Source organism: Eretmochelys imbricata, chromosome 10, assembly GCF_965152235.1.
Source record: "Eretmochelys imbricata isolate rEreImb1 chromosome 10, rEreImb1.hap1, whole genome shotgun sequence".
Classification (NCBI taxonomy): domain Eukaryota; kingdom Metazoa; phylum Chordata; order Testudines; family Cheloniidae; genus Eretmochelys; species Eretmochelys imbricata.
The window spans coordinates 10394471-10416703 of NC_135581.1; the positions used below are offsets into that span (position 1 = coordinate 10394471).

The 22233-nt window shown below is 41.9% G+C and overlaps 1 protein-coding gene across 1 annotated transcript in view; it reads right to left on the reverse strand.

Moving 5' to 3' along the window:
* SDK1 (sidekick cell adhesion molecule 1) overlaps positions 1–22233 on the reverse strand; it is a 638385-nt gene that overhangs the window by 113439 nt on the left and 502713 nt on the right. The window contains exons 19-22 of the mRNA XM_077828174.1: positions 20524–20716; positions 17454–17552; positions 10447–10638; positions 7978–8099 (exon numbers count right to left, since the gene is read on the reverse strand). Coding sequence (XP_077684300.1) covers positions 7978–8099; positions 10447–10638; positions 17454–17552; positions 20524–20716 — 606 coding nt within the window. The remainder of the gene's footprint in view (positions 1–7977; positions 8100–10446; positions 10639–17453; positions 17553–20523; positions 20717–22233) is intronic.

Consider the following 22233-nt stretch of genomic DNA (forward strand, 5'->3'; position numbering starts at 1 on the left):
TACAGCCCTAGTCCAAACGCAATTAAACAGCCCCTTAGCCAGAGCCTGAGTCAGCAAGCACAGGCCAGCTGTGGGTGTCTGTCTGTAGCGTAGACATACTTTATATGTTATAGAGTCAACTTGTGTTCTGCTATAGTTCAGGGTATGTCAGAGTTTTCATTGTAGAGGTTTATAAACAGGCATTTGAAGTCACTTTGGGAGGAAATTTGGTACAGAGGTTGTCAGCCCAGATGCAATATTTTCCTTACAAAAGAATACTTAAAATTGATTCAGCCATTTTTGATTTAAAGATTGGAAAAAGTATAAAACTGTCAGAGTTCCAGACACTTTATTTACCAAGCTCTAAAGTGAAAATAGAGAAGAAGTACCTTATACAGTGGATGAATCCGAATAGCTCCATTAACATTGAGGCTTTGATTTAACCCGTGAAATAAGAGTAATTCTCAGTTACTCACTGAGGTTATGGCTCCATATTGTGGTAGCACTTAAACATTTTCCTGGGTTGAAAATCTGTTTTCCAGTTCTGACAATATTCTCCATTATATGCACAGGAAATCTCTCTCAAACCAGCAGAAATACTTTGCGTGTGCTTTCTGTCGCTCAGCACATATGGTATGTACTCCCACAGTTCTGAGACCCTGTGGGTCGCCTCGTAGAGCTTCCTATTGCTTAAGCGTGGCACAGCTGGTGCTCCCTGCCTCAGTTTCCTTCCTCGAGGTGGGTCTCCTCAGCCTTCCACACATTGGTCAGTTAGGAGATGTAGTCTGGCCCTCCAGCCAAGTCACAAACAAACTTAACCCCTTCTGGGGTAAGAAAAGGCCCAAACAAAAAGGTTCTTCCTCCCTTGTGGGCTTTTCTTCAGCTTGACCTGCGAGCCCCTGTTCCTGGCACCTCTGGGCTCCCTTTCTACCCTTCCCCTGCTCCAGTATAGAACATTCAGCCTCCTGGGCTACTTCACCTGAAGTAGTGTTCTCAGCCCCTGTTGAGCATCCTTCCCTGTCCATGATAGAGCACTAGCCCCCAGGCTGGTTCCTTTAGAGTACCCAACTTCCTGCAGATCCTGACTCAGGTCTTCTGTAGGAGCCCAATTTGCTCCCTGTGATTCCTGCCCAAACTGAGCTATTTCAGCTCTTTTATGAGGACCAGCTGTTCATTAGCCTATCACCTGACCCCCTTAGTCCCATCCCCTCAGCCTGGGAAGGAACTAATTATTTATGACTGGGGGAGGCAGGCTGGCCCCATCTCCCCTTAAAGGGGACAGTTACACCATGACATCCTGCAATACCTAATCCCAGTGGGACCTCATGCTTTGCCACAAGTCTTCTACTCACTTTGTGACAGCATTATTGATACCCACAGTGAATCAAACTTGGCAGCTGTTAATGTAATAATAATCTACTGAATTTTTGATGGGATGGGCAAAACACCCAGCAAGACACTCTCGCTGTGGTGTCATTTACACACGACTCCTGCCAGAGTCCCAAGAAATCCAGCAAGAGAGAATCAGTATGAAACTAGACTCAAGCATGGAGAGAATACAAACGTGAAACAGTGAGGAACAACAGACAGGATCTAAAACGTATTTTTGGTGGGGAACTGCCCCTCCAAAATCAGTAGCATATATGCCCTTTATATTAGGCACTGAATATATCTTGGAGTACATAGTGGTGTGTGGCAATACGAAGGATTTATTGACATGAGTTTGCAATGACCACATTACTCATCAGTGGCAAAGCCACAAGTCAATTATTCCGAACAGATGTCAATAAAGCCTTCATGTCCACACCACACCCTTCTCTACTTTGCCAATGCTGGTTGTTTCACAGAAAACCAATTTTAAAAATGTTTTTAAATGGTCTTCTAACTATTTTTTGTACTTCTGGTTTGGAAATCCAGTTTGCTTCAGTACTATGGGTTTAACTGTACAAAATGAAAGAGGAAAACTACTGCTAATAAATTTTAATAGACCTCTTAAGAAATATGCCATGTCGATTTACTATAAATCAGAGTGATGAGATTTTAATGTTTGATATCGCAATCCCAGCCAAAGTTAGAATTAAAGATCCTGGTTCTCCTTTCACTTTCCTCAGTGCAAATCAGGAGTAACTCCATTGACCTCAGTGGAGATACACCAGTGGACAAGAGGAAGGAATCAGCATATTACTTGCAGCTGGGATTCCAAGCTCCCCAATGTTATGAAACAAGTGTTTTTAGCTCAAAGAGTTCATGCAGTATTAGACATTTAAAAAGGTCACTCATCCAAAAATTGAATATAATATGTCCTGCACCTGCTCCTATCTGACTCAGCCTCCTACCATATATTGGAAGAAAGAAGGAAAATGTTCTAGTGGCAGGGTGTTGTTATATATACAAACAACTAGGGCTGTCAAATTATTAAAAAAATAATCACAATTAATCGTGAGATTAAAAAATAGTTGCAATTAATCACAGTTTTAATCACACTATTAAACAATAATAGAATACCAATTTAAATTTATTGTAATTTTTTGGATGTTTCCCACATTTCCAAATATATTGATTTAAATTACAACACAGAATGGAAAGTGTGCAGTGCTCACTTTATATTATTATAGTTGATTACAAATATTTGCACTGTAAAAAGATAAGTAAAAGAAATAGTGTTTTTCAGTTCACCTCCTACAAGTACTGTAGTGCAATCTCTTTATTGTGAAATTACAACTTACCAATGTAGATTTTTTTTTAATATAACTGCACTTAAAAAAAAAATGTAAAAATTTAGAGCCTATAAGTTTAAGCATGATGGGGCATATGAATGTTTAGCATATCTGGCATGTAAATAACTTGCAATGCCGGCTACAACAGTGCCATGCGAACACCTGTTCTCACTTTCAGGTGGCACTGTAAATAAGAACTGGGCAGCATTATCGGCCGTGAATGTAAACAAACTTGTTTGTCTTAGCAATTGGTTGAACAAGAAATTGGAATGAGCGAACTTGTATGAGGTGAATTGAAAAATAAGATTTCTTTTGTTTATCTTTTTTACAGTGCGATTAATCACAACTATTTTTTAATCTAGTTAATTTTTTTTTGCGTTAATCACATGCATGAATTGTGATTAATTGACAGCCCTACAAACAACTGGTGGAAGTTGTTTGTAGTGGCTCAGAGATTTGGAATATTGGAAGAAGACCTAGTAGAGATGGAATAGTGGGCTAAGTGCAGGGGATGAAGTCAAAAGGTCAAAGTAAATTAAACTTATTCCATGGTTGCAGAAGCAGAAATAAAGGAAAATAACCTCATGGTTACCAAGATCCCATAAAACACAGAGTATGAGAGTACAATATCATACTTAGGTCAGCTGAGACCTCAGTCATGCTTTGTCATGAGCCCACATTGTTGTGCTGCACCAGGAGCTACAGCCTGGGAGGGAGATTGTTCCCCTGCACTTCTGGAGAGAGAGTGAATAGTAATATGTCTATACTTGATACAATGCAGCCCACCTACATGGGGGTGGGGGGAATAGTGGCTTTGTCCTAATGCACTGTTACCCATGATGCAAATGGCCACTGTGGGTTTGCAAGGAGGTACGCCTTTATTGCACTGCATTAGCTAAGTCACAATTTGGCCCTAAATGAATTATTCACAATGAATAATTTATTTGACAAAATCAGCTTCTCTCTCTATTCCTGAAATGTTCATGAGCATATTGCAGTTTCCTCAGACTGATGCTTTATTCTAAATTAATCAGTACTTTTTTCATCCATTCTTTTTGGCTGCATACAGTTCACCGCAAGCAATTAATTCTCAATATTTGAAACACGATCCGTGCTGGCTGGTTGTGATTGTTCACATAAGACACCTGGTTTTATATCTGTTCCCCAATTATAAGAGTTACACACATCCAATCTGGTTTCATTCATTACAACAGCGATTTTCAACCTGTGGTCTGCAGACCTGTGGGGGTCCGCAGTCTATGTCTAAGATAGCCAAAGGGGGCCACACCTCCATTTGAAATTTTGTAGGTGTTTACAAATGAAACAAGGTTGAAAACCACTACATTAGAATATAAAATTTGACCTCTCAAACTCTTTCCATACAAGTGTCACAATGACAGTATCAGATGTTTCCATATACTAGAATTTCAAACAACAGCCAACCCATTGAATAGAAGGGAACTCCCAGATTTCTACTGGCATATAAGCACTTGTTTCTAGCCTTGATATTCTACTAGATCTTGTTCTTCAAAGCTTTCCATGATCAAAGACTGAATATTGACCAAACCCACGTATTTCTGGGGGGAAATTCCATATTTGGGGAAAGATCTAAATTTGGGTGACAAGGGTAAAGTCCTGGACCCATTGAAATCAATGGCAAAATTCCCCTTGATTTCAATGAGGCAAGAATTTTCCCTGTGGTGTCTGAAGCCAATCAATACAATAACAATTATAACAACAGCTCCTCAGCACCTCTTGAGCCTGATTCTACAAGGTGCCAAGCAGTTCCTGAAGGGTTTGAGAGCCGTTGATGCCCAGACTGGTGACCTCGTCACTGACCCATGCTGCTTCCTTCATGAAGCTAATGCCAGTAAAAGGTGCATAGCACCTCTCAGAAGATGGTCAGCATCTTACAGGATCTGGCCCATGTGTGGGTATCCAGCACACAACCATGGGCTAAATATTCTTTGCCTGTGGGCCTAAAACAATGACCTCCCTCTCTGAAAACTGAAACTTAAAGAGCACTTTTAATTCTGCATAAGAGAAAGCTAGTGATCCAAATATACAGCAGGCAATAGCACTCCATGGAATGTATGTACACTACACACCCACACAGCTGAGATGGGTTTGTCAAGTATGAAGCTTAAGAGGAACTCCAAAGACTTTAAAAAGATGAAAACAAAAACAAATTATTTAAGTTCCTAAATTTAACTAAGTAGCTACTATTAGAGTCCTACAGCTTGTATTTCTTTTTTTTTTTAATCTTTTTTATACCAGATATTGTGATGTGATATATGGCTGGGACAAGTCCAATAATTCTGACTGACACAAGTGGTCTCACTAAAGACTATCGAACTACTTATAATGAGTAAGATTACTCCCACAAGTAAGTATTGCTGAATTAAGTCCTTGAATTGTGTTGGAGTATTTTATGTTTTCCAAAAGACTATAAATAAGAAGTTTAAGAGGTATCCTAATCGGTAATCTAGCATTGTCCATGTGCAGACTAATGAAGACAGTTTCAAACAAAACAATGCATTGCAAAATTAATTTCTTCCTTGCTTATATGCCAATACCTCCATTCAGAGTTCTGTATTTCTCCTGGAAAAGCTGAGGAGATCACTATCAGAGTAAAACGGCATAGAGAACTCCATCCCCCACAAGTTCTCAGGTGACAAAGATTCCACTAGCAGCAGAAATACAGAAGTTTGAACCCAGGTATTAGCAGGCAGTAAAACCTTCCTGTTCACATATGGATATTGACTTCCGATTCTGATCTAAATGACAAGAGAGTCAATCAGCGGTGACTCCTCAAGTGCCCTCAGTCATTCCGGAGGTGATGGAATCCAGGACCAGGGTACTACCTAGGGCACACTGCTGCATTTATAACAGGTTGTAGGCCAGATCCTCAGCGGTGGCAGCACAGCAGCCCTTTGCACTCCTCTGACGATGGAGCATTCTGCTCAGAGGCTGGAGCTAAGACACACATTAGAGCAACCTAAAGGCTACTCAAATCTGCGTTAGCTACCTATAGCCACACCTCATTTCCCCTGGCAATGCCCCCTAAACAGGCAACCACTGAGCATCCCCCTACCACAGGGGAATCATTTGGAGGCTGGAGCCTCTGGGCACAGCAGCTATTATATTGCTACAATGCACAAAGAAGCATTAAGTGTTTTTTTATTTTAATTTTAGGAATGAAATGTAATCGCATTGGTACAGCAGCCATTACCACCATCATGACTGCTGCAGAGATGACAGTTTAAAACAGTTTTGTGATACTGTGAAAATCAGATGTTTAAATTTGATGCTAGTTGATAGAAACAGTAAAAGCTTTAGATTTGAAAACCACATACTGTTTCCATGTGTGCTTTAACTGTAACATTCAAATGTAAGGGGAAATGACAAAGGAAATACACTACCCTAAAACAGAGTCTCTGAAAGGTAAAATGTAACAACACAAGAAGCAAAAGAAGCTATTCAGCTCACTATATTGCCAGAGGCATGAAGAGCGCCTTGCTCAGACTAGCAATTTCTATTTTTAAACTCGCAGTTGTTTCCGTGTCATGGCATCAGGGGCTTTCAGCAGACGCACCAGTGACTGGAAACATTCCTTCAGTAATTCATGAGTGATAAATCTCAGGCTCAAAGCATCCCTGATTTAGTTGGGTTCTTTTTCATAAAATGCTACAATTAAAAGGGGACCTTGTCCACAAAAATAATGTTATTAAAAATGCAGTTAGGTCAGTGAAGGGAAAAGATCAGAAAGACTATAAATCACTACTGTGGGCTGTAACAGTTTTAAAGCCTTCATGGGCAAGTCCTCCCACCATATCAAGTCCACAGAGCTGGGTTTGGTGCAGAGGAGACATTCAAAGAGAGCAATGGAAGAGGAATCCTTCCTCACTCCCAGGCTGCACAGCAGTAGGAGTGCTACTCCACGGTCAGTCCTGGTGAGACCCTTTCTACAGAAGACGATATGGCTGTTGGATCTGTGTTTTCGCAGACGCTATTCCCACTGCTCATCCAGGTCCTGCATCTCCCCTGGCCACAATATCCCTCATTGTGAGGGAGCTCACACAGAGCGTGGCTTCAGAGCATGCATACTTTGTGGATTCCTGTTGGGGTTCCAAGAATACCCTTACCTGGCACAGCAGAAGGCCTCTAAGCTCTGTTGCATCTGGGACCCTCCATGGATGTGGAGGAGAGGATTTTGCCCTTAATTGTTATTAAGCTGTTTTGAGACTTTGAGATTCATTTTATTTCAATGGTGTTTTGTGATCCAATGTAGCTCACAAATTAACTAGTTCCCAGCAACATCCTTGTGGTGTCCCACGATAGAGATGCTGCTCAGAATGTGCCAAACCATCAGATTGTAGGTTTCACCATTTCACTTTGTAATATGCAATAAAGTGTAGGTCAATGGATCAAAATGTACCAATTAGTTCACAATGATCTCATTACCAAGTGAATGAATTGTATCAACATATCTAAAGCTATAACACTGATTGAAGAAAGCCAACATTTGGTTTCAAAAACAGATTATGTTATTTATAAAGATTTGTGGGCAGAAAAGAAGAAGCACAACTCATCTGTCAAGAGAACAACTGAGAAATGTTTATTTCCTCCAAGGCATAATGACAGAAACCAGGAGGAATATTGTTTAAAACTAACAAGGAAGATAATTCACCCTATACATATCTAAAGACCTGGATAGGAAACACAGGCATATTTCATTACATGGTAATGATTTGATGAAGTGGGCATTCACCCACGAAAGTTTATGCTCCAATACGTCTGTTAGTCTATAAGGTGCCACAGGACTCTTTGCCGCTTAGTTTATGCTTCATCTTACCTTTCCCTGAAAATACATACAAAGCTCCTTACAAAGGTCCATGTGAATTATTCAAAGGATGAGACCTCTCAGATATATTATGTATGGTAAATATCTTAGGACTCACACAAGAAACCTTCAGTTTGTTCCTGTGTTTCCTTTGTTGATCTTTTTGTTCTGCCTGTGCAGAGAAATTAAAACATACAGACCACCCCTTTCTCCCTCTGGTTGTTCCATTACCATTTCCTGGCTAACCCTTCTGAATTCTCTTGGGTTTTAACCTCTACTTTCTCTCCCAAGAGACCAAACATCACCAAAACAGTCAGTCCACTGGTCAAGACCTTGTATCTGAAGCTGATAAAAAATGTTATTTGAATACCAGTGGAAGATTCAGATGATCTATTACTGATCAGGAACCTCATCAACAGATTTCTGTCATGTACGTACCTGCCCCTCTACTATCCACTTGGAGATGGAGGTTTTCCCGTCAGACCCAGGCCGGAACTGAAGCGTGGCAGAACGAGGACTGATGTTAGAAATAACCAGATTAGATGGGGCACCAGGGAGTTCTGTAGAAATTAAAACAAATGAAAAAGGGTAGAAATACTTTGGGATTTAGAGTACAAGTATGCAGATCAATAAGTAGACATTCAATATTTCAGCAAGTAGTACAGTATATCACTTATAATAGAGCAAATACTTTAATTTTCTACACAGGCATATATAATTATATTATTTATCCTGCACCATATGTATGCATGGCATTTTACAGACTAATAAAATGACATATCCCTGTCTTGAGGGATCTAGATTAACATCACACCATAAAGGCTACATACGAAAAAGAGGCATGGTCTGGTGGTTAAAATGGTCCGGAAACATGGGCTCCATTCCCAGCTCTGCTAGTGAATTGCTGTGTGACCTCAAGTAAATCACTTAAACTCTCTGTGCTTCAGTTCCCCATCTATAAAATGGAGATAATATTTACCAACCTCATAAGATGTATAGAGGCTTAATATATAAATGATAGTAAGAGACTCTGAGATCCTGGTGGCTGGCTGTTAGGTCTTGGTCACTTGCTCAGGGTCTAACTGATCACCATATTTGGGGTCAGGAAGAAATATTCCCTGGGTCAGATTGGCAGAGATCCTGTGGGTTTTTTGCCTTTCTCTGCACTGTAGAACATGGGGCACTTTCTGGTTTGAACTAGAGTAAATCAAGATTTGAGGAGAAGAGTTTGAGTTTTTCAGTAACTCAGTAACTCAGCCAGAGGCTATGGGCCTATTACAGGAGTGGGTGGTCAGACTAGATGATCATAATGGTCCCTTCTAGCCTTCAGGTCTTAAGGTCTATGAGTCTATGAGATGGAAGGTTCTTGGAATAGGGATTTCTGAGAACCTACCTAGTTAGCAGGTGTTGGAACTCTGCAGAGAAATGTTGACCAGTATCTGCTGACTCAGTGTGGCAGATCAGGTTTGTTAACTACATGCTGGAAATAAGTTAGGTGGGAGTGAATCTTTAGGCAGAAGAAATGGGGGTATAGGACAGAGAAGTCTCTGCAGAGAAATCCCATGATCAGCCAAGCTTAAGCAGAAAGCTTAGGCTGAACTACACCTCTACCCCAATATAACGCTGTCCTCGGGAGCCAAAAAATCTTACCGCGTTATAGGTGAAACCGTGTTATATCGAACTTGCTTTGATCCACCGGAGCACGCAGCCCCGCCCCGCCCCGCCCCCCCCCCCCCCCCCGAGTGCTGCTTTACCGCTTTATATCCGAATTTGTGTTATATTGGGTCACGTTATATTGGGGTAGAGTTGTACATGTTTTTTGATGTTGGTATTTGAGTTATCAACAAAGTCAGACCCCAAGAATGTGGTAAAATTGGACCAAATACATTTTTTTGTAGATTGTATTCTAAGCAGCATAGAAACTCCAACTGCACTACCAAACTACTAAGTATTATTATTATAATTAGTAATCATTCATAATGTTGTACTATGTAAAAAACTGCAAAATTAAAACAGGAGACTTTTATGGCATGCATTGTGAGGATACAGGAACACACAGCATTTCTTGACTCATATTTCATATTCACAGGAAGCATGATTGGTAAATGACCTTGCCAAAATGGGACAAAATGTACTGATATATATTTGTAGGAGTGGCAAGAAGGCAAACTGCACTGAACTAGTCTAAACATACTGACATATCTACATCAGAATGCACAAAAGGAGTTAGGCCATGCACTGCTCTAGAGGAAATGAAAATCTTAGGTAACACCAGAGAGAGACCTGACACCTCAGAGTAAATAGCCAAGCTGATTTAGATTTTCAAAGCAGATCTAAGTCAAACAGTGTTACTGCATTTGAGACCTCCTCCTCTGAATCTCATCTTGAAAGGTAGCTGTACATTGCCACTCCCATTTTAGCAGTCCCGCTATTGCAACTTAAGCTCTAGGATGCAGAACTACTTCTTCTACAAGATCTCTCGCATGCCAACACTTCCCACTTTTGTAAATATTTTTTTATTTGCATCACACAAATATCTTACAGTCCAAGTGCACTGCAGTTCTAATCCTTACAAAGAGAAAAATCTTTCTTCATTTTTAAAAAGCATCTAAATTCCCTCCCCACCAAAGTTGTGGTTTATTTGGATTTTTTTAATAACAATCACTGCTTGCCCCATCTCTTATGTTACTTTATAAATGCAGAAAGATTCTATAATAAGTATCTATTTTATTACCTTTCCCTCTCATTCGTCCATCCCTTCTATACGTCTTTAATTATGTCGTACTGTGTCTCCGACGTTAAAAATAAAAGAATTAGTATTACTGTACTCAGGAAACCAGTGTTTCCTGGAAACGGCCGCACATGGGAGTCAGTATACTTTGGGTCATTCTCTGTAGTTTTACCAACCTGGAGGCACTCCAGAGGAAATGGTAGAGGAGGTGACCAACCCAGTGCCTTCTGCAGTCATAGCCGCCACCTCAATAGTATAGGTGGTGAGAGACGACAGCCCAGTGATTTTGTATTCAAGGGTTGTGTTGGCTAGAGTGCAAGCCAGACGAGATTCATTCCTGCTGTACACCTCCCAGGAGATTTGGTAGCCTAGAAAACAATTACACAAAAGTCAAGGAGTTGTAACAATGGTGTGTTCTTTGCCTTCCTATCCATGATAATCCAGACGTTCACACTGTGGTGGAGCACTTGCTGCTGGTGGGCTTGGAGAGTTAGCTGGTCATGTTGCTGGCTCTCCTGCAGCATGAATATCTTTGTACAGAAAGGAAAACGCACTTAATGCATTAAGACCAATTAAAAATACATACTTTTCCAATACTACTTTTCCACATGAGCAATTATGGTGGCGGCCACTGGGATATCATGTGACCATGAAATTCCAAAGGGGAAGGGAGGTGGTTTACATGGAAGAGCCTTCTATCAGTATGTAGCATACACAATAAAAAGGTTGAGGAACCCCAGCAATAATCTTTCTCCGAAGGGTGGGATTTCAATTTATGAACTCTAAAAAATTAATAGTAAGAGACACTGAAAAACTCAAACTCTTCTCACCAGCAAGTAGTTGGAAACTTCAGTGAAAAATCTATGCACAGCTACCAGGACGACTCCTTTCCTAGGCTGAGGATCTAGAAATACTTACAAATCAGGTGATAATGATCTTGCAGGAAAAACCTCTACTCCCCATAGCTTCCTGCTGCACACACTTTTTAGCAAGGTGAATCATTATCCTGTCCTTTAAAAACCTAGTGTAGCCAACCTATCATCCTAATCCCTACAAAGCCTGACCCTCCACCTCATTCTTCTATTGGAACCAGCCTGTTAAATCTTTCCTGTCTAATCTCTTTTATATCCATTTGCCTTCCAGGAACTTTCAAAAGTTTCTACAGCCTGATTTGTTCAATTTTGTCTCTGAATGTGTTTGTTCTCTTCCTCGTTCTCCTTGCTTGCTCTGCCCGTTCCTACTCCTATGGCAACTTTATTCTCCCCTGAGGACATTTGAACCTTACTGTGTCAGCCCCTGTGATTTGGCTCAGGGCAAAAAATACATGCAGCTCTCAAAATCAAAGGAAATGGATGTGATTAAAATGAGTATTAGAAAGGAACCCCTCTGACTGTACTGGGAACACACTGCAAGGGAAAACCAGGCTTTCCAACCACATGCCTTCCTCAACGTCTCCCAGTGCTGACTGAACTCAGACAACTCACATTGCTTTCAGCAATAACATCATAAGTGATTAATACGTACAAGTTGAAATAACAAAATGTCCAGTGATTTTAATCAGAAGTGTTTACTTCAGAGAAGCAACATGATCTAGCAAATTAGATACTGGAGAGGGAACCAGGAATTCCTGAATGCTAATCCTAGATCAGTGATTTAAACACTCAGTGCCTGAGTTTCCCCCATCAGTAAAATGGGAATGATAATAATCAACTTACATCTCAGAGGTGTTGTGGGGTTTCATTAACGTACATGAAGCAAGCAGTATTATCTCCCAGAGAGATCATACTTTGTGTAGCACAGATAGTTATTGAAAAAAATCATTAAGAGCAGTAGTGAGTGGGTGAGGTTCTGTGGCTGGCAATGTGCAGCTGGTCAGACTAGACAATCATGATTGTCCCTTCTGACCTTAAAGTCTATGAGTCTATGAGGATGCAGACTTTGAACAAGGGGTTATTGACCTATTAATAAACGGTGAAGGTCACAGAAACACAGAGTAAGAGCAAGGCTCTCCCCACTCTTTGCTGCCCAGTGATGGGGTTATGGGCAGAATGATCTCATGGGGAACTTCTTCATCCGTTGCACACCTCAGAGGAGGGCACTCTGCTGCTCCAAATAGACCAGTATGGTGGGTGGGGGGTTGGGAGGTGAACCAACAAAACCGCAACTATGCAGAATCCTGTGACTCAAAACCGCTGCATGGGCTACACAATCAGTAGCTACTCTTAGCCCAGAAGCTGCCAAAGGGCAGTTCACAGCTGGGGTAGTGGTCAGAGAGGAGTTGCACTGCAGCCCTGCAATCTGCCCATGATCTGTGGAAAGGGCTGATATTTTCTCCATTCCTGCTTAGCATCCTGATTATTGAGGCTGTGTGTGGGGAAGGGGGAATTTCACCCATAATGCACAAACAAAATAAAATGTTTGAAGATGTTTTTAAACTAAACGATAAATAAGGGATTTGCAATGTTTTTCCTATCCATCTGTGCCCAAAGGACAAGTGACAATATCCTGTCCTAAGTTAAACAATGGGAACTTTCCTCTGCTGATGTAGTATGTTTAGGAGAAGCTTTGGCTAATCACCAAATTTTGAGGATTCACCTCTGTACATATTATGGGGTGCCCATCACTACTCCAAAGCTGTACTGCATGTGGAAAGAGATCCAGTTTTGCTGCATATTGGGCAAGTATTATTGATGGTTTTATTTACTGAAAAAAGAGTCACCAGGAAAAATACACCCAGACGTATCATTTACAATGCCAATCTAGAGCAAAAGCAGAGGCAGCATTTACTGTGGATATTTCAATTCCAATAATAAAACAATTAGAGTCTATCCATATAAAAACACAAACCAAAATGCGCACACACACACACACAAATGAAGCCTAGTGAAATCAGGCAAGATAAACAAACAAACACAGCAATGAAGGAAAGGAACTCCAAAAAACAGTATCCAAAAGACATAGCACTTAAGCACCAGTGACTGACAGATGGGCAGAACTTTGGGACATGCGGCTGGAAAAAATGCCCTCTTTGTTTTACAGACATAATCTATGCCAGGGATGTGTGCAGTGGAGTCCAGTGGGGCTGGGCAGCAATGGTTTCATCTGGTTTGAGTGTAAGCAAGAAGACAAAAGGTAACACAGAGTCTTCCTTATGCTTTGGAACTACACCTTCTCCCTAAACTGCTGTCTAACCAAAACTAACGACCAGAGGTGTTGCAGAAATAATTTTCTGTTGATCTGGAGTAAATTCTCTACAAGAGACCAGTACATCCAATCACAAACTGTCCATCTACATCCAGGCTCTCATAAATCAGAGTTTACTGAAGGAGAGAGGAAGATACTGAAATTTACAATGAGAGCTATGGGCAGTTTAGCAGAGCAGGCTGGCTGCCTGCCTTGCTATGCCCCCTGTGTTTTCCTCTCATTCCAGGCACCAGAATTAAAAAGGAGCCATAGTAAATGATATCAATGAGCAGAAGTGATGAAGCAGTGGCTTTCTAAGCACTCTTAGATCTCCAAGCAGCACTGTGTAAAAGCTTTGAGCCATTCAGGGAAATTAATGGTTTTGCCATCCCTTTCTCCCAGCCTTAACACAATGTACACCACTAAAAGGGGAAGTTATAAACCTTGGCTGCCATGTTTTTTCCTGCCTGTATTTCCTCATAAACAACAGCGCTTTTTTTTAGTTCTTTTCTTCTAAAACAATTTACCCTGTGTATGAAACAGCCCATCATCTCGCTCCATCAGGTTTCCAAATCATTCTGGGAGATGGCAGCTTGTTTCCAGCAGAGCAGTTCTGGAGCAGCAAATGTATTGTGATCTGCTATGCAGAGGGCAGATTGCTAAGTGCAGTGTTAATTTGGGGGGAATTGTCAAAGCAACACTGAAACCATTCATAGTTATAATAATATCTTATATTTGTATAGCATCTTTCACCCCAAAGGAACCCAGAATGCTTTACAAACTTCACATGTTAGCATGTTATGCTAGATATTACAGTGATGGCAGCAACAGAAATGACAGGCTAAATCAGATTAGTAAACATACAGCCAGGAATCACTCCCCTATCCCCAAACCAAAATGTACTCACCTCTGGGATAGAATAGGGCAGCTGTTTGAAATAATCCACAATATCACAGAAGCATTTATGACAGGAACTAAAGAAGAATCTCATATCCACTTCAAAGTACTGGAGCAATTAGATAAACTGAACATAGCTACTCAAACTGGCAAAAGTGCCTGACCCTTATGAGACATGAGGAGATTATAGTTGAAAATGATATGGCTAATGTGTTTCTTTACACATTTTATTTTTATACTTCACTTGAATTCATGTATACAACTGAATATATGTAACTGGTAAATATTGGAGAAAATATTTATCTTTAAAGTTTAGCCTCAAAGAATGTTATGGTCCAAAATTTTCAAATCTGGGTGCCTAAAGTTAAGCATCTAAACCCATATTTAGTTTTCTAAATAAGTGCCCTTCTATTAAGATGCGCTGAGACCCTACAGCTAGGGTTGCCAACTTTCTAATCGCACAAAACCGAACACCCCTCCCTGCCCCTTCCCCAAGGCCCCAATTCCCGCTCACTCCATCTGTTGCTCCATCTGTCTCCTCCCTCTGTCACTAGCTCTCCCCCACCCTCACTCACATTCTCTGGGCTGGGACAGGGGACTAGGGTGCGGGAGGGGCTGAGGGCTCTGGGGTGGGGCCAGGCTCTGGGGTGGGGCCAGAGATGAGGGGTTCAGGATGTGGGAGAGGGCTCTGGGCTGGGGCAGGGTGTTGGGGTGCAGGAAGCGTGAGGGCTCTGGGCTGGGGCCATGGGCTCTGGGGTGGGGCCAGGGATGAGGGGTTTGGGGAGAAGGAGGGGCTGGGGTAGGGTGTTGGGGGAGGGTGCAGGCTCCAGGAGGGAGTTTGGGTGTGGGAGGAGACTCCAGGCTGGGGTAGGGGGTTGGGATGTGGGAGAGGGTGTGGGGTCCTGGTGGTGCTTACCGTGGATCCCGGGAAGTGGCCACCAGGTCCCTGCAGCCCCTAGATGCAAGAGCGGCCAGGGAGGCTCTGCGTGCTGCCCTCGTGGCCGCAGGTGCTGCCCCCACAGCTCCCATCGCTCGCAGCCAATGGGAGCCGTGGAGCTGACCCTCAGGGCGGGGGCAGTGCAAAGAGCCTCCCTGGCTGCCCATGCGTCGAGGGGCTGCAGGGACATGGCGGCCGTTTCCAGGAGCTACCAGGAACTAGGGCAGGCAAGGAGCCTGCCTTAGCCCCAGGCTCCCGCTGTGCCACCAACCCGACTTTTAATGGACCTGTCAGCAGTGCTGACCAGAGCCGCCAGGGTCCTTTTTTTGACCGAGTATTTCAGCTGAAAACGGGACGTGTGTCAAACCTACCTACAGTTCCCAATGATTTCAGTGGGAGCTGATTGCACTTAGCAGCTCTGAATACCAGGCCACTTATTTGGGTGTTTAAATATGGACTCAGGTGCCTAATTTTAGGCACCCAGGTTTGAAGATTTTGGCCAGATTTATCCAACGGTTACAGATCTGCTTTCTGCAACCATCAGTTTTTGCCCCAAGACCACTGAGATCAAGGCATGATTTCTCTGAGCAAAACTTCAGAAGAGCTACCTCTATTCAGCGCTATCAGATTGTGGTACGCATGCTCAATATAATACAAAATTATAAAAAACTTGAAATGAAATGTTGCAATTTTGTAAAAACAAAATGTTTCATGGACCCAAAACAATTAAACTAAAATTCCTTTGCAGAGATGTCATGGATCTGTCCATAGTATAGTGCCCCCTTTAGGAGCTCTGAGGGGAGCACATGGTGAGAGTCCAATTACCCCCACCCCAGCAGGTGCTGCAGGGCTATGTCCTTCTAGCGGGCCAGCATTCAACCAGCCAGATAAAGCCTCTTGGCTGTCTCCTCCCTTCTCAGAGGAAACTACGAAACAGCCTGCAGTAAGCAAATGAGGTCAAGTAAAGATACGAAGGAAAAGAATGGGGAAATAACACTAGGCAGCTCCCTTCCGGATATGGGCCTCCCTTACTTCACAGGGTCCCGGGAGCATTGTAGTCTCCTTCAGCGCTTACTGGGTCTTCAATGCAAGTCTCAGTCTTTCCCCCCTTTTAGCTCAAGGGATCCGCACCTCCTTCACAAAGGGCAGAGGCTCTATTGGCTTTCCGCCCTCTTTTTGAGACTGGAGAAGCTCAACAGCCTGTTCCTTTCCCAAGGTCGCCCTCTTCTGAGTGGAGCTCCTTCCTTTTAACTCCTTTCCAGTCCTGGCACCATTTGCCAATGTGGAGAGGCAGGGCCACTCCAGCCCAAAGCAGCCTTATCCCCTTCCACGCAAGTGTAGGGTTTATATACCCTGTCACTGGAGAATTTTGAAATTTTCAGGCTTTTTCAAAATTGGAATGAAGCCAATTTTTGAAAAATCATACTCCTTTGAGAAACAGATCTTTCATCCTCTACACTGTTTGTTTTCTCTAAGGCTTTCCATCTGATGACAATATTTCCAATGTGGATAAGTTGCACGAACTTTCTCAGGTATGTACTCCCCTTTTCAGAAAAGTGTGTGGCTGCTCTCTGAACCACATTGACGTACAGTATATGGATATATAGCAGGAAAGGGTGAAGTAGCATGTGAGTGTGAAACCTGTGCTGTTATAATATATTCTAGATTTTAGCAATAATGTTCAAGTCTTTCTGTCAAATTACCCATAGCCAGACTGCTTGATCAGAGTGTGAAGGACTCTGCTAACTTGTTATTTCATCTTAATTGTAACCTCTTAGCACTGCCAATCAGGATTTCCCAGCTGTAAATTCAGCATCAGGAGGTCCTGATCCTTAGCACCAAGGGTCAAACAGAGTCTCAAAGAGTTTCAGAAATCTAGTAATGCAGGTGGAACCGGCGGGAGATTTAATAAGCTTGAACACTCTGTGGGGAGTTGATTTCTAATACCGAGTGCACTCTCAGTGGCCACAGTCATGGACTGGTGGTAACTGGACCTGTGCCTTCTGTAACATGCCCTAGTTGACATTTCAATTACCCTAAAGAGGAAGTGGGAAGCGTGCATTCTTGGTAGGCAGGTCTCTCAAAATGTTCTATTATCCAGCCATTTTTTTCACTGCAACAAGACATTCTAACACCTTCTTTTAAAGGATAACATCTGATACTTGCCTGTAATTATGCCATTTTTCTCTATAGGTTCCTGCCAGCTGACCTTGAGAGACGTGTCCAGAATCTCAGTGAAACTCAGGTGTCCCACAGCTCCTGGCTCTGGCAATCAGAAAGGGAAATCTGTTAATAGGAGATCCCCATTTACTTTTGATGTGATTCATGCGGCAAGGTTAGCACTGAAGAAATAAAACACCGAGACAGGGCCAGTGGAAACCAGCAGGAGACATCTGTAAGAGCTGCAAGGGAGAGGGGGAATGCAAGGTGTTAAGAATCACTCTGGCTATCATCACATAAATTATTTTATCCAGTCCTCATCCTCACTGTGCAGAGAACTAAAGAGACTGGCAGCAAGAGATTTACACACAACTTGTTGTCCGTCTCTCTTCTTGGTCTAATCTAATTAGAACAATCAGGCTAGCTGGATCCTGAAAAGCAATTGTATTTGCTGTTCTCCCTCAACAATATCATGCAGACTATAGTCTTTTCCTGTGCCTTTACAGGGGCTGAGTTATCAGGCCTTGTATCTGCAGAAGCAGTATCAGCAGAATTCTCATTTGGGTAGGGTCTTTTAACTTCACGAATCAAGGTCAGTGTTATCCAATCAGCATTTGGATAAACTCTTGCAAAACAGCTCTAAAAAATCTCCAGTATAATGGTAACTATCTTCTGTAAAGTGTATACAACTTTGCGAAACTTTTAAAGGATTTGTATGGTGTAGCTCAAGAGCTCTTGAAATGTTCAGTTCCCTGGTGTGCAATGAAACTACAAAATGGAACGACTGTCAAGAATACACTATCCTCCCTCAATTCTGATCTTCAGGGAAGACAACCTGACTGATTTTTGATCCAACTTGCTGTTCTCTCTTCAACTGATAAACTGGAAAAGGGAGCTTTTGGCTTACTTTATATTCACTGTGCTTTTTGTTACCTGGATTCCTACCCAAATATGCTGTCCTCCAGCTCTGCTGACACCAGGTGGCAATTTCTGGGCTTCAAATTTGTATTTTATTTCCTCTTCACTTTTGTGTAGTTTCTCATTCCCTTTCCACCATGAAAAAAGAAAGCCTGCCAGTAGGCTGGCTATAGCCACATTTGCAATTGTGCAATCCCAGAGAGGGAAATCTCTGAGACCGCTCTCCAATAGCCAGTAGTCAAAGCGTTATAGAAAGAACTGCTACTCTTGTACAAATCTCAGGAATATCTAACAACAGTAGGTATGCAGTATTCAGGAGTGGGTATCTATATCCCTGGCCTTGATATCCCTACTCACAAAGTTGCAATCCAATTTGCTGCTGCAGTTACAGTCCAATTTTAATTTTGTTGTACAATTCTGAAAAGATGGCATGGGTTATATTAAGCCACCAAAAGCTGGGTCTTATTGGATGTCAGTTCATGTTTGATCTACAACTGATCGGCAAACAAATTCTTTTGAAGAATCAACAAGCATTGTTGTAAAGAAAGGCAGAAAGTAACCCAAGTATGAGCAGAGGTCTGGAAGAATCATATTCTCTTTAGATTTAAAGTCTGCATCTTTTTTCACCATGCAGAAGTGTCCAGTGAAATATGAAATGAAATCCACATAAAAGCACCAAGCTCAAATACTCAAGTAGGGTGACCAGATAGCAAATGTGAAAAATCGGGACAGGGGGTGGGGGGTAATAGGAGCCTATATATGAAAAAGACCCCAAAATCGGGACTGTCCCTATAAAATCAGGACATCTGGTCAACCTATACTCAAGTCCTGGAGCCACACTAAGGATTTGGTGTGTCCTCTGAATGCACAGATCATACAGTATGTACAAATATCCTAATGGCAGCTCTCCATTTAACAATTGCAACTCCAAGGAAATTATTCTCTATAGAGTCTTTAAAAAATCATACCACCTACTCAGTATTAGGCAAATACAATAACTGTTCCTCTTTCTTCCTTGTCTTCCAGCTTTAATCCTTCGGTAAATACGTATGAGGTTAAATTATTGGCTCATAGATTCCTGACAGTTATAATGCTTTTTCAGTGATCTGCTAACGTTTTAAAGTTCTAGCAGCAGGAAATCTGCTCTTTGAGCACAGAGATATCACACTTCTCTGGATAAGTAGCTAGTTTCTTTTATGTTCTTTTAACACTCCTTCATGGACAACTGGGCCAGCGTTTGAAGTCTCACTTCTTGAACGCTTATGCTGCCCACACCCAGACTCTTCTTTGTAGGAACAATGACTAGCCTAACCAACAGTTATTAAGACAAAACAGTATTTCTAAAACCACTAGCTAACCTGGATATATTAACCAGTTTTTTCTAACTGACTTTTAAACTTTGGGCTGCCAGTACAATGCTCAGTGAGGGGAAGAGGATTAAAAACACTGCCCAGAGCTAAGATTATTGATGACAGACAATTGTGCAAGCCTCCTTCATACAGCTTTGCCACTGCAATTTAATCTTGACCTGCAACAACCCCCCCACCCTCACCCCTCCAGATATATCAATCCAAAACCTCTCTTGAACAGACACCTCCACTTGAACCAAATTGGGCTAAATGTGTGGGGTTTGAGATGCAGCAAATAACCTCCACACTGAACTACCAGACTCATTTTCAACCCTTGGTACAGATTTGAGCCTCATTTGGCGGACAGGATCAGAACAATGAACTCACCTTCCAAATACTTGAACATAAAAAATATTTGTATAAAACATTTGCAGCATACAAATAAAGTAATTACATTTTCAATGTACTTACTGGCAAAAAAACCCCCTCACTTCTGGTGCCTAAGTTTAGGCTGCTAAATCCATATTTGAATATTTAAATATTTTAATTTCTAGTGGCCTGATTTTCCAAAGTGTCAAGCAATTGCAGCTCCCATTGATTTCAGTGGGTGCTACAGGTGCTCAGCACCTCTGAAAATCAGGTCACTTTCTTTTATGGAATTTTATTTTTTTATTCTTTTATTTCTTTTCTAAATATGGATTTAGGAGCCTAATCTTGGGAACCAAGGTTTGAAAATTTTGGCCATCACCTTTAGCAGAACTGTTTTCAGGCACTGCAGGTGATTTCTGGCTGGACTTGGCTATACTCACTATCTTCATGAGTGCACAACAGCTGTGGTGGGCTTCGTGGTCCATCCCCTGGTGTGGTGAAACACAGAACTGATGTGTAGTAAGCAGTGAATTTCTTCAAGTTGGTAATGCAGCCACTGTGAACTCCATGAAAATCAGGAGCAATGGTGACCACGGTCACAGACTCTGGTGCAGCCATTGGCCATGCCAGGAGCTGGAATAGAGAAAATTTAAATATAGATTAACACTCATTAAAAGTTGTTACTTTTCACAATACACTTCATTGCCAAGACCTTATTAGTCCAATTACAAAAAACAATACAGTGAAAACAATTGTAAATTCTATCATTGTGCAACTTGAGATAATCTTGTTACTGGGTTCACTGGATGGATATGTACCTTGCTATCAACTCTTGACAGAGAATAAAAAGCATGTTTTAAAAATAAATGGCCACAGTTTTTACAAGCTGGGTGCAAAAAGTTAGGTTATTATATCCATATTTGAGCACTTTAAGTAAACTGTTGATAGACTCATAGACTTTAAGGACAGAAGGGACCATGGTGATCATCTAGTCTGACCTCCTGTAGATTACAGGCCATAGAACCTTACCCACCAACTCCTGCAATAGACCCATAAACTCTGGCTGAGTCACTGAAGTCCTCAAATCATGGTTTAAAGACTTCAGGTTACAGAGAATTCACATTTACTCTAGTTTAAACCTGCAAGTGACTGACCCATGCTGGAGGGGAAGACGAAAACCGCACAGTGTCTCTGCCAATGTGACCTAGGGGAAAATTCCTTCCTGACCCCAAATATGGCAATCAGTTAGCTGCTGAGCATGCGGGCAAAACCCACCAGGCAGAGATCTGGGAAAGAATTCTCTGTAATAACTCAGAGCCCTCCCCATCTAGTGTCCTGTCTCTGGCTGTTGGGGATTTTTGCTACTGGAAGTTGCTGATGGGCCACATGCCATCATAGGCAGTCCCATCATACCATCCCTTCCATAAATTTATCAAGCTCAGTCTTGAAGCCAGTTAGGGGTTTTGCCCCACTGCTCCCCTTGGAAGGCTGTTCCACAGCTTCCCTCCTCTGATGGTTAGAAACCTTTCCCTAATTTCGAGCCTAAGCTTGTTAATGGCCAATTTTCTTGTGTCCACATTGGCACTTAACTTAAATAAACGCTCTCCCTCTCAGGTATTTATCCCTCTAATGCATCTGTAGAGAGCAATCATATCTCCCCTCAACCTTCTTTTGGTTAAGCTCAACAAGTCAAGCTCTTTGAGTTTTCTCTCACAAAATAGGTTTTCCAGCCCCTGGATTATCCTAGTAGCCCTTCTCTGCATCTGTTCCAGATTGAATTCATCTTTTTTAAAAATGAGAGACCAGAATTGAACACTGTATTCCAGATGAGGTCTCATCAGTGCCTTGTATAACACTTCCCTGTTTCTACTGGAAATACCTCTCCTGATGCATCCTAGGACTGTATTAGCCTTTTTCACATAGGTACTCAGCACTTGTGGCTCCCACTGACTTCACTGGGTTTTTGGGTGCTCAGCAATTTTGAAAATCAGGGCATTTATATTTAGGCACCTTACAGGTTTCTTTAAGAAACAGACCTATAAAGTGCCAGTGAAAGATGTAATTGGTGAAACCCTTTGAAAAGAAAAGATACCTGACTTCAACTAGAAATTTATAAAACATGAAAAAAATTATGTGGTAGATATAAATGT